A 13528-nucleotide genomic window follows, 5' to 3' on the forward strand; every position below is an offset into this window, starting at 1 on the left:
ATGATAAGAACGCGCTACTTTGCATACTTTTACCTGTTAGCTCGTCTTCTGCCTCTAATGTTCGGAGGTCTAACACAAGCTGCCCTCAACAAAAATCCATCGTTGATGAGTAAATCTTCTCCTGCCACCAAGGTTGGAAGCAGCTTGAATACCACAAGTCTCTCATTCCATCCAGATTTGACCCTTGTACAAAAACGATTAATTACGACCATTACCATCTCCTCCACATCTACAGACACAACTGACTGCGGTTGCACTGAAAGCACGACCTGGCTAAGCACAGCTACCGTGTCACCTTCCACACTCCCAAGCACTACGACTGCCAAATCTACTAGTTCTGAGAACCCAACCATCACAACTTCTACGACTCCAGTAGCTCCGGCTACGTCCACTGTCTGGAGGAATTCGACGGAAACTTCCACACGGCTCTCCACCTCAGTGGTTGGTACTACTATCACATCGACAGAGTGGGAGACTAGAACAGTTAACACGACAACCACGGAGACTGCGACCTACTTGAGTACTGTCTCTCTTACAAAGGCCACAACGCTTACAGCGCCTGTTACAGGGACATTTTCGAAAACGGCTACCAACACAGTAACTGACTCTATCACCACAACTATTCCAGCTGACGGTACGACAATCTCTATCCCAGTAACCAAAACAATATCAAGACAGGAGACAGTTACCATCACTACTACTATCCCACTCGACAATAACAGTCACTGTTCCAATAATGAGAACAATATCAGGACAGGGGACGGCCGTTTTACAGATGAGCCCTTGCCTAAAAATACCCCTACTGCACCAGATACGACATCGGGTAACACAGATGCAGGCCTTGTTTGGGAGACTACACTAGAAGTTACATCGACTGTGTTGCCCTCGTTGGGCTTGCCGGCCACAGCCACCACCGGTATTGATCCCTCTGGATTTGAGAATAACTATGTTAGACAGGGCTAATGAGCCATGTATAGAGAAACCATCGCAGAATTATCAATTTGCCCTACCCGTATTACGAATCCTACCTATACCCCACCAACGCCTCTGCCTACAGACTACACCTGGGGGTGCCCTCCAGGTTATCTCTGCCATCCACAGAAGTCAGCGCTCGATGGGGACTGCAACTTCGAAGCGGGGCCTCCCGCCGATATATATGTATGCCGCCCCGAAGAATGCATCCCCGGCCGCCGCTTCTATACGCAATATTGGGGCCCCCAGTGACATCAGATAGATCGGACATTTGACGTCTCGCCGGATATTTTAATCTTAATCCCTTTGCATTCGGCTTAACGTATGGGATTTTCCGCTTTCCTTTCGGCCACCAGATCACCCGGGAAAGGCCAGTACGGTGCCGGGTCAGTGTTTTGACGAGTGTAATGATGCCATGTTAGAAGCTGAGTCAGAGGGGAAAACACCCAGCTGTGCAACGGGATCACCGTTCCAGCGACTTTTGCAACTGTAAGGTCTGCCAAGCAGTGGCTAATAATACCCAACACGCCGTCACACCTCCCAGAATTCCAGCAGTTCTTACTCTACTGCGACACACTCCCGGACAGTCTCTCCCTCGCCACTCCATCGACAGCAGTAGGAGCAACCACCACAGAGCCAGTGGTTAGCGTTACAGTACATCACTCTCAATGGCTGACATTAATATTAATAAGTCAAAAAGCCCAATATCTTCAACAGCCGGAACCCCGTTTCACGGAGCCACCACAACTCTACAAGACAATCAGACTCTATCGCACACAACATCACGATTAACGATTCCATCCTCCGGAAACACCTCTATTGAAAGGACTAGCGTATCTCGGGCACCCACCGTACCTACCACGACCCCAAATCTAAACTACGGGGGTACTACAACAACTCTCCTGCCAACTGAATTGTTGCTAGGTTTCTTACTAAGCGCCCTCCTAGCACTCAGTCTTGAGAAAAACAAATAATACTAAAGATTTAGTTTTAATTTGTGACTTTGTCAGTGCTCATTCCACTGGCATGTCTTTGCTATAGTAGATGAGCGGAAACATAATAGTAATATAACAATAACACATTTCCATTTGCTTGTAAGGGAACATAGGAATATTAAAACACTTTGGCGGCTTGGCAGTAGGCTTGTTGCTTTGGTAAGCCACGCTGCAGGAGCAGCTTTATACGATGCCGGCAGGACCCCGCAGAACACCAGGCCACAGTGGTTCCTGAATGGTATGGTGCCGCCGAGGAGCCTTATTCCACGGGTTGCTTGATGTCAATAGATCTTGTATAGTCGGTATTCCGGAGGAGAGGATGGATGTAACCCATTGTCTGTAGCTGATAGATTAGTTGGAGGAATCGATGGCCGGAAGGGAGCAATATACGATAACCTACCATCTATCCCAGAAAAGGTACTGTCCAATGAATATGTGCCCAGAAGTTTCCAGATCTCTTGCTCTAGATCACTATAACCCGGAGCAGCAGTTCCAGCTCATGCAGGTGCAAACCGCCTGCATTGCCCAGCCGAAGTGTTGGTCTAGGAGGCTTCTGGACGAGTGTTTGGAAGCGCCTTGGATTTACCCGCCAGCCAGAGCTGTACTTCTTGCTGGACATTCCCACAGCGAAAATGAGAGAAAAGGTCCAAATTCGAGCAACAGCGTATCCACATCGGCCCCCGTCAAGGCCGGGTCGGCATGAGGAGATGATTCCGGAGCTGTTCTACGATGGACATTTCGTCTTTAAGGCTGCTGAGATAGGATGTGTTGCGCACCCTGTCGTGCTGCTCCTGCTGGAATCCCGTTTCGCGAAGCTCCCAAAAGGCTGGTGATACACGCAGCAGAGCACTCCGGGAAAAGGGTAGCCCGCTCCGGCCGAAGACAGCCTCAAGCACTGAGCTCTGACTCCCGAGAGCCTCCAGATCGGGCACATGAGCCAGAACGTGCTCTGCAGCTTTTTGGAGTAATTCGCCTCCGCCTAGCATAGGTATATATGCCAAGACATCCTCCAATGCGCTCCTTCGAAAGTGGCCCTCTCGGGAGTGTCCCTGTGTCGGCGCCCACATTAGCACCAGGACCGCCACGCATCTCCGCCAGGGTCCGTGGGTGTCCTGGCGGTTATAGACGCATAGGTAAATGGGCGACAAACGACTGCCGACGGCGGTTTGGATACATTTAAAGGGGCTGGAACGAGTGGAACCTGGGCTCCTGGTAGCGGGGGTAGTGGCTTTTCATACTTTTTAGTTGACTGCACAGGCAGGCTACCTTTTAGACCATCTCTATGGCAACTCATTTGACCTGTTACAGTACCTACCTCTTTAATCACCATGCGGGTATGGCGGTCGACTATTTAGTTGATTCCAGCTTAAATCTACATTACACAACCTATGGAAGCACCTCTGTAATTGATAGTATATGCTCCACACCTTGGCATTGGTATAAAAATAGCACCGCATGCAGAAATTAGGCCATGTCTACCTTTAAGTTGGTTCCCTGGATTTCCTGTAAGAGATATTACACATAGCCCAAATAGTGTCTCGAATTTTTTATCCATTTTTGTTCTTTGGTATGAATCTAACTAGACATACCAACACCAGCATCCATTTAAATAATACTGCTGAATAGAGTGCTGTATATATTCCCCTTCTACTTGATATCCATGCTGCCAGTCTATTAAATGCCCCTGCACATCCCTCCAATTGCATCCCAACGGGAGAACTTTTTATATATAATCAATGCAATGTTAATGTATTCCTTTGGTCTGTGGCTGACACTAAAGACCCGATGTATTCGCTTGCCCCAGCGAAATTATATACTGAGAATTACTGCACAAGGCAGATAGTGGTGGTATCTCTGTCAAATTGTTAATCAAGCCAAGTCCCCTCAACGTGACAGATAGAATACACCAGAAACTACAACTGACGGAATCTACTACTGTATGATCTCTCAATATCAATAAGTATCTTTCAACAGTGGGGTATAGCTATCTGTCCCTTTCCAAACGTCGAATCAGCAGCTAATTGGTACCTCGACAACCAACTGTTGTACCCTTGTCTGTTCTCCTGCAGTAAATACAAGCCATACTTACAGCAAACCGCATAACAATTATGCCACTCATGCCTGCCTATGGCCACGGATCTGGAAGTATCTCTCTGCAGTTCATCTTTATATCACAGATCTTCGTTCGCAATGTAGAAATATTATATATAATAATAGGACAGTTCGCCTTTTAGTATCTGTTTTATCCGTCGTACCTCAAGTAAGCTAAATGTAGTTTGCTTATTCCTCTGCTTCAGAAGTGCCAGAAGCCCCACACTCGTGGTAAGGAGCATTTGCTTTTAATTAAGTAATTTGTTGGTCACTGCACTAGAGTTATTTAACATCGGCTACACTCAACAGCCGCAGCGTGGCTTGCCAGTAACATATTCTATGGGAAGCCGATAGTATCCAGAACGACAAGAGCGATCGGCTACTGCCATAGTTCAACTTGGGAAGATTCCAAAACACCAGTTAATAGTGTTATAAGGGTACCTTAAATTCCCATATGTAGCTCAGAGTTGCGCAGGTGTCCCGAGGAGATAGGATATCGGGGTCCTATCCACCATGCGTTTTTGATTTTTTGTCTCTTCATGACTGAGTTGCTTGTTTTCCTCGTGCAATTCCATCAGAAAAGCGTGCATGCGACTACGAAGGCTGTTCGGTACGAGCCCGGCCCAGTCAATATTGTCCGATGCGGGTTCTACGAGTTGACCGATCATATGCCCGGGGTCTTGAGTAATCTTCTCTAAGTAAGCCAGAAGAAAGAGGCCGCAGCTATTATTGTCTTCCTGCTGAGGAATGTTTTTCGCTTCTACTGTATTGAAAAGATTTAGATCAACCGTCTGCCTTTGCTTGGACCACAACTCTTTAGCGAGGTATTTCTGGAGCTTCATAATAGTCACACCGTGGTCTATATTCAAGGAATCAAGCATAATGATGGTGCATTGGCCTTGCTTATCCAACAGCGAGGATGGCCGATTGATGATCGCAGCGTACCAATGGCCGCCTTCATGGATGGGCACTATAATATGTGAAAGCTGGAATATGTCTTTGTTTTTGGTCCATTTTTCAATGCGTGCGTAGTTGATCCCCTCCGCCGTGCCCTCCGTCAGGATGCTAAAGAACAGAGGGTCGAAGAAATGTATTTGTTTTGCTAAGCTTAAGTCACGTCGTTCAAGATGATCTTCCAGGAAACGGATATAAAACCCAATAAGATTATCGCCTAGCCAACTGTGAGGATCAAGCTGGGAAAGATCTCTCTCGTATATCGTGAGCATGTTTTTTCCGCTCGGGGGATACGACAGCTGCCTGCTATACTGTCAATGTTCATATCTCGAAAGAAACAGTTTGAGAGGGAATTATACCACACTGTTTTACTACTTGTAGTACTCCTGGAGGCCAGTTCCTCGTTATCATCCGTTTCAGAATCTAATATTATCAGAGGTAACTTGAGATTATCTGAGAGCTGCGGAAGTGGGCGGCGTCGGTTTTTTTTCGGCTGCCTCTGCGAGCACTGAGTGGGGGGTTTTTCGAAGCCATAAATTGTACCTGCAAAGAATATATAAGGATGGGTAAAAAGATACTGTATGTATTAAAAACTTACGCCCTTGAAGTTTGAGAGCATGCACGATGTCGAGGGGAGTAACAGTTTTTCTATGAGCGTACTCGGTGTAGGTAACAGCATCACGGATTACACTCTCGAGAAAAACCTTAAGAACGCTCCGTGTTTCTTCGTACACCGCAGCGGATATACGTTTGACACCCCCACGACGGGCGAGGCGACGGATGGTGGGCTTATTGATACTCTGGATATTGTCACGCAAGATCTTGTGGTGGCGCTTGTCACCTCCCCGACCAAGCCCCTTCCCGCCCTTGCCGCTTGTTCGTAAGGGATAAGCCTCGATGTTTTTTTTAATGGGAGTGAACTGACGACCGTGCATTTTAATTCAGAAATTAACAAGAATACATGGTCACGGAGGAGATGGTACCTTTTTATGCTATAAAAGAAGAAAGCCAGACTATCTATTCCGGGAGTATAGAGATAAATTATGCCCATGCTATTTTAGGAAACTCATGGCCTCCATATACCTGCCCAACTCACCTTTCGACCAGCAATACACATGTTATCTCTACATTGGAATTGAACATACGCGAATCAATATATTCAGCAATTTTAGTCTAAATGATATCTAGATTTGCACCCACCGATAGTATGCAGGTTCAATCTTAAACAGTGGGAAATAAACTAAACCAAAATCAGTCATCTGGGCTTACATTTTATCTGGCTATCACTTGTTGGGGTTATCCAGGGAGATTTTAAAGTCCTTAAATGAAGACACAGTATCTCTGGATTAACGATACTTTCCTAGGCTTGTCTTGATACCGACTATTTCTATCGGCAGGCGTGCCAAAGTACCGAATTTTTAATGGGTTGATCCGGCCATTATTCAGTGACATCGCAACTGGTATCACGTCCTTGAACATAGTTAGAAACTTAAAAACCATGATCATAATCATAAAATCAATTCCCCCAGTTATGAATATAGGATCGGCCCAAGGGATTATCCAAAAGATCCGCGAAGTCCTCACTTATATGTGCCCTGTATACCAACGATATACTCCGTACGCTCATAAAAGTCAGTGGCTTAGTTCTCTCTATTTAATGTCAATTCCCTGATCTAGAGTTGGATCACAGCACTTCACTTCTGAGTATCCAGTGGAAGTTTTCTTTCGCATGGCCGTCCCATGTATTCGAGAAAAAGCACAAAAAGCACAAGGAATCCGTGCTTTCATAATAACGTAGATCACGACGTGTCTTTTTCAACCAAGCATGAAATGGACCACAACGCTCATATTGCAAAAGCGATTTTAGAATTGCAATAGCAGGAACACCCTAAATATGCAGAAACTGCGAGAAAATATAATATCCACAAGTCCAAGTCATGGCGCCGCTTCCAAGCCTCAATACAGGACGCGAACTCTAACTCAGAAGTTCTTATTGAGCATGTTAATAAATTATCCAACCGTGGTATCCCACATAGCCCTCAAATGTTGAAAAACATCGCCGAGGAAATTGCAGGGACCACGCTGTGTGTCAACTAGATGAGCTGCATCCGGAAGCGACACTACGGCCGTCTTCACAGCTTGTATTTGCGGACCATAGACTATCAGCGGAAGGTCGCTGATAATTCCAGGTATTTTCACTTCAATTTAGTAAGATTGCTTTTTACTGCGTTTTTTTTTTTTTTTTTTTTTCCGTGGCTTTAAACTACAATACGCGAATATACGCTGTTGGGTTATTATTTGCTGACAGGATTTAACTAGCTCCACGAGAAAATCGGAAAATACAACATCCACCTCTCAAATGTTTATAATTTTGACGAGAATGGATTCCAAATCGGCCTCTCTCACTTTACCAAGCGAGTAGTCCCCCGAGATGCCCTTAGACGTGGGAAACTTCTCGGAGCAAGTCAAGATGAGAACCGGGAGTTTATTACTCTAATTATGTTAACTACTGCAATCTGTGCTGACTACTCCCACCTTCCACTAGCCCTTATCTACAAAGGGGAATCAAATAACCTGTAGGAGTCCTAGCTTAAGGATTTTAACCATTCGAGCGAAATAGCTTTCTTTGCCAGTACTGAAAACGGCTAGAGTTGCGATGCACTGGGTTTACACTGGCTTCAACGAGTATTTAACCGGTATACCAAGCAAAAGGCTGGACGAGGCGACCGGCTTTTAGTTTAGACGGCCATTAATCTTACATTTATTGACTACGCTGATCGGAATCAAATTCTTTTTGCAGTGTTGCCACCACACTCGACTTATCATCTTTAACCACTGGATGTCGGGCTATTTTCCACCCTATCTACCTATTATAATACGTGTTACGGAAATACTATGATCCGTACCGTACCGACTTGGCGGTGCGGGTATACGAAGCCGTTCAAAACCCCTGAATCATTTAGATACTAAACACCTCAATGAGAATATAGGGAACCGCTTAGTAGGCTCAGTTGGTTAAGATACTGCGATTCCTGGTGTTTCCACTGAATGACATCTACTTCCTAATTAGGCCTAGTTGGCCTGTAGCTGATAGAATAGCTCCCTGCGCATCTCCCCTGAATTTCACAACAGTTCTATCAGAGTGTGAATTGTTCTACCAGTGTAGTGGACCCCCATCCCGAAGGCGGTGGGCTATTTTCGAATTCGATCTGCGAGTCATCTGGACCATTAAACCATGACTCTCCTAGTATCATATCATGCTCTCGGGCTAACAACGCGGAACTACGTACATATGAGCAAGTATCGCCAATCATATGAATAATAATGGATCTGCATTGAAAAGTATACAGTAAGGTCTCTAACTATCTGAATCTATCTGGGAGAACTGAATATAAAAGGTGAAAACAAGGGAACAAAGTCGGACCAAGCGGATGCTGAATAATGTAATGGCCCACTTTGGTCGACATAATGGTAAATCCAATTTTCCGAGAATCTTGACTTCACCATCTTCTCTAAGCTAGGCCGTAGAGGATCCATGACCATAAACCGACAAACGATATCTTCCAACAACCTGTCGACTCCCTAGGGAAGACACTTTGATTCTTCAGTGACTGATGCATGTGTAATTCTCTGGTTGGGTCCTGGGAACAGCATTTCTGTTCTTTCTCATACCGTTCAGTGGAAGCTTAGTCCTCTTCTTTCTTATATCATTGCAGTTCTTTCTTATGTCACAATACACCCAATGGGGAACATTTCGACTGAGAAAACCACTGCGCCAGGAGCAAAAGACTAGGATTCGAACTTAGTCCTCTTCTTTCTTATATCGTTCTGTGGAGACTTAGCCCTCTTCTTCCCACTTCTTAACCACCGACACGAGTGCAGAACAACTTCATCGAATTTGTTTGCTATAAATTTATCCGCATTTTCTGGTGGCTTGCGGTTTGGTTGATTGTCGCCTGTCAAAGGCTTTTCCCATGGTGAAGATAATTTGGTGTTGGCTGAATTAGTAGGTGCACGTTTTCGGTTTCTTGCGTAGGAAATTTGTCTCGGCGCTTTATACGGCAATGTAGGCCGAGGCCGGGCCCTCTTAGGCCTCTTTTTCGCGTTGGGTTTTTTAACACCCTGCTTGTCAGTAGGAGTAAAGATATTTTCTAGTGCCGAGGAATTACAGTTGGTTGGATTATCGGGCGTCGTATATTTCAATCTGGGTCGCAGATCATACCGCACTACTGTTACCCCCGACAGAGAATTTCCGCTGAGCTTCCTCTCTTGCCGTGGTAGCGTGCAAGCAAAGTCAAAATCAAGTTGCAGTGCTGATGAATTGGCGTTGGCTGCATTGCTGGATATTGTAGGTTGGCCTGCAGTTTCTCTGTATTTGCCGCTTCCATAATCGGTGAATACACTATTAGCTTCCATTCGTAAAGCTAGACTGTGGTCTGTGGGAATAGCCTCCATTGTTTTGTTGATACTACGTAGTACACCAGAATCTATACCACTGTTGCTTTGATGTTCCATAGGTGGAACGACAATATTGGATTGTACCCTCTTATTCTCAGCAACAGCCAACTCCCGGCCTTTCACACTACCACCTTCCGCACTTATCAGCTCAGCAGTCTGCTTCTTATAGACACTTGATCCGCTTCCACTCAGGCAGGGGGGAAATACTGTATAATCGAGAGCAGACTCCGGTTGAGAACGGGGTAGGTTCATTTGCTCTGCAGGAATCTCTGATGGGTCCCGACACTGCGTATGATGAACCACTGAGGGATTCCGGTACTCTGGATGAACCAGAACCTGATACTCTGAGGGATTCAGGTGCTCTGGAAGAACCATTGTGTGATCCTGAATCTCCGAAGGATTCTGGTATCTGGATGAACCGGAACCTGGTACTCTGAGGGATTCTGATACTCTGGGAGAACCATTGTGGGATCCTGAATCTCCGAAGGATTCTGGTGATCTGGAAGAACCGGAACCTGGTACTCTGAGGGATTCTGGTGCTCTGGAAGAACCATTGTGTGATCCTGAATCTCCGAAGGATTCTGGTGATCTGGATGAACCGGAACCTGGTACTCTGAGGGATTCTGGTGCTCTAGATGAACCATTGTGTGATCCTGAATCTCCGAAGGATTCTGGTGATCTGGATGAACCGGAACCTGGTACTCCAAGGGATTCTGATACTCTGGGAGAACCATTGTGGGATCCTGAATCTCCGAAGGATTCTGGTGATCTGGAAGAACCGGAACCTGGTACTCTGAGGGATTCTGTATACTCTGGGAGAACCATTGTGGGATCCTGAATCTCCGAGGGATTCTGGTGTTCTGGAAGAACCATTGTGTGATCCTGAATCTCCAAGGGATTCTGGTGCTCTGGATGAACCGGAACCTGGTACTCCGAGGGATTCTGATACTCTGGAAGAACCGGAACCTGGTACTCTGAGGGATTCTGATACTCTGGGAGAACCATTGTGGGATCCTGAATCTCCGAGGGAACCTGGTGCTCTGGAAGAACCATTGTGTGATCCTGAATCTCCGAGGGATTCTGATACTCTGGGAGAACCATTGTGGGATCCTGAATCTCCGAAGGATTCTGGTGATCTGGATGAACCGGAACCTGGTACTCCAAGGGATTCTGGTGCTCTGGAAGAACCATTGTGTGATCCTGAATCTCCAAGGGATTCTGATAGCTCTGGAAGAACCATTGTGTGATCCTGAATCTCCAAGGGATTCTGGTGCTCTAGATGAACCGGAACCTGGTACTCCAAGGGATTCTGATACTCTGGGAGAACCATTGTGGGATCCTGAATCTCCGAGGGATTCTGGTGCTCTGGAAGAACCGGAACCTGATACTCCAAGGGATTCTGGTGCTCTAGATGAACCATTGTGTGATCCTGAATCTCCGAGGGATTCTGGTGATCTGGATGAACCGGAACCTGGTACTCCGAGGGATTCTGATACTCTGGGAGAACCGGAACCTGGTACTCTGAGGGATTCTGATACTCTGGAAGAACCATTGTGTGATCCTGAATCTCTAAGGGATTCTGGTGCTCTAGATGAACCATTGTGTGATCCTGAATCTCCGAGGGAACCTGGTGCTCTGGAAGAACCATTGTGTGATCCTGAATCTCCGAAGGATTCTGGTGATCTGGATGAACCGGAACCTGGTACTCTGAGGGATTCTGGTGCTCTAGATGAACCATTGTGTGATCCTGAATCTCCGAAGGATTCTGGTGATCTGGATGAACCGGAACCTGGTACTCCAAGGGATTCTGATACTCTGGGAGAACCATTGTGGGATCCTGAATCTCCGAGGGATTCTGGTGTTCTGGAAGAACCGGAACCTGGTACTCTGAGGGATTCTGATACTCTGGGAGAACCATTGTGGGATCCTGAATCTCCGAGGGAACCTGGTGCTCTGGAAGAACCATTGTGTGATCCTGAATCTCCGAAGGATTCTGGTGATCTGGAAGAACCGGAACCTGGTACTCTGAGGGATTCTGGTGCTCTAGAGAACCATTGTGGGATCCTGAATCTCCGAAGGATTCTGGTGATCTGGATGAACCGGAACCTGATACTCCAAGGGATTCTGGTGCTCTAGATGAACCATTGTGTGATCCTGAATCTCCGAGGGATTCTGGTGATCTGGATGAACCGGAACCTGGTACTCCGAGGGATTCTGATACTCTGGGAGAACCGGAACCTGGTACTCTGAGGGATTCTGATACTCTGGAAGAACCATTGTGTGATCCTGAATCTCTAAGGGATTCTGGTGCTCTAGATGAACCATTGTGTGATCCTGAATCTCCAAGGGATTCTGATACTCTGGGAGAACCATTGTGGGATCCTGAATCTCCGAAGGATTCTGGTGATCTGGATGAACCGGAACCTGGTACTCTGAGGGATTCTGGTGCTCTAGATGAACCATTGTGTGATCCTGAATCTCCGAAGGATTCTGGTGATCTGGATGAACCGGAACCTGGTACTCCAAGGGATTCTGATACTCTGGGAGAACCATTGTGGGATCCTGAATCTCCGAGGGATTCTGGTGTTCTGGAAGAACCATTGTGTGATCCTGAATCTCCAAGGGATTCTGGTGCTCTGGATGAACCGGAACCTGGTACTCCGAGGGATTCTGATACTCTGGAAGAACCGGAACCTGGTACTCTGAGGGGTTCTGATGCTCTGGAAGAACCATTGTGGGATCCTGAATCTCCGAGGGATTCTGGTGCTCTGGAAGAACCGGAACCTGATACTCCAAGGGATTCTGGTGCTCTAGATGAACCATTGTGTGATCCTGAATCTCCGAGGGATTCTGGTGCTCTGGATGAACCGGAACCTGGTACTCCGAGGGATTCTGGTGATCTGGATGAACCGGAACCTGGTACTCCAAGGGATTCTGATACTCTGGGAGAACCATTGTGGGATCCTGAATCTCCGAAGGATTCTGGTGATCTGGAAGAACCGGAACCTGGTACTCTGAGGGATTCTGATACTCTGGGAGAACCGGAACCTGGTACTCTGAGGGATTCTGATACTCTGGAAGAACCATTGTGTGATCCTGAATCTCTAAGGGATTCTGGTGCTCTAGATGAACCATTGTGTGATCCTGAATCTCCAAGGGATTCTGATACTCTGGGAGAACCATTGTGGGATCCTGAATCTCCGAAGGATTCTGGTGATCTGGATGAACCGGAACCTGGTACTCTGAGGGATTCTGATACTCTGGGAGAACCATTGTGGGATCCTGAATCTCCAAGGGATTCTGGTGCTCTGGAAGAACCGGAACCTGGTACTCCAAGGGATTCTGGTGCTCTAGATGAACCATTGTGTGATCCTGAATCTCCAAGGGATTCTGGTGATCTGGATGAACCGGAACCTGGTACTCCAAGGGAGTCTGGTGATCTGGATGAACCGGAACCTGATACTCCAAGGGATTCTGGTGCTCTGGAAGAACCATTGTGTGATCCTGAATCTCCAAGGGATTCTGATACTCTGGGAGAACCATTGTGGGATCCTGAATCTCCGAAGGATTCTGGTGATCTGGATGAACCGGAACCTGGTACTCCAAGGGATTCTGGTGCTCTGGATGAACCGGAACCTGGTACTCCAAGGGATTCTGGTGCTCTGGAAGAACCATTGTGTGATCCTGAATCTCCAAGGGATTCTGATAGCTCTGGAAGAACCATTGTGTGATCCTGAATCTCCAAGGGATTCTGGTGCTCTAGATGAACCATTGTGTGATCCTGAATGTCCGAAGGATTCTGGTGATCTGGATGAACCGGAACCTGGTACTCTGAGGGATTCTGGCACTCTGGATGACCCGTTGAGGGATCCTGGTGTTGAATCTCTTCCATCTGATTTCGGCAATTGTACGTCTGTTGTTGCAGTTGTGTTATTTTCGTATTTTGAAGTATTTCAGTATGATATAATTGCAGAGATTGTTTCAATTGCACAACCTCTTCTGTTAATTTTTCATTCTCTTCTTCTTTCTCTCTTAGCATCTGTCGCAGGTTTACCAAG

The 13528-nt window shown here is 46.6% G+C and overlaps 3 protein-coding genes across 3 annotated transcripts; 2 read left to right on the plus strand and 1 right to left on the minus strand.

Moving 5' to 3' along the window:
- ATNIH1004_011678 (uncharacterized protein) lies at window positions 1-1234 on the plus strand (the record flags this gene model as incomplete). The annotated part of the gene is made up of 2 exons (XM_033576240.1): window positions 1-916; window positions 978-1234. The coding sequence occupies 2 exons, from the start codon at window positions 1-3 to the stop codon at window positions 1232-1234; spliced, it is 1173 nt and encodes a 390-aa protein (XP_033420904.1).
- Window positions 1235-2650: 1416 nt separating this feature from the next.
- Window positions 2651-3297, minus strand: ATNIH1004_011679 (uncharacterized protein; the record flags this gene model as incomplete). The annotated part of the gene is made up of 2 exons (XM_033576241.1): window positions 2651-3016; window positions 3283-3297. The coding sequence occupies 2 exons, from the start codon at window positions 3295-3297 to the stop codon at window positions 2651-2653; spliced, it is 381 nt and encodes a 126-aa protein (XP_033420905.1).
- A 6445-nt stretch (window positions 3298-9742) lies between these two features.
- Window positions 9743-13201, plus strand: ATNIH1004_011680 (uncharacterized protein; the record flags this gene model as incomplete). Its single annotated transcript, XM_033576242.1, has 5 exons — window positions 9743-9898; window positions 9958-10258; window positions 10338-10625; window positions 10684-11466; window positions 11520-13201. The coding sequence occupies 5 exons, from the start codon at window positions 9743-9745 to the stop codon at window positions 13199-13201; spliced, it is 3210 nt and encodes a 1069-aa protein (XP_033420906.1).
- Between the last annotated feature and the right edge of the window lie 327 nt (window positions 13202-13528).

Source organism: Aspergillus tanneri (assembly GCF_003426965.1).
Source record: "Aspergillus tanneri strain NIH1004 chromosome Unknown AapTan_9_pilon_pilon_pilon, whole genome shotgun sequence".
NCBI classification, from domain to species: Eukaryota; Fungi; Ascomycota; class Eurotiomycetes; order Eurotiales; family Aspergillaceae; genus Aspergillus; species Aspergillus tanneri.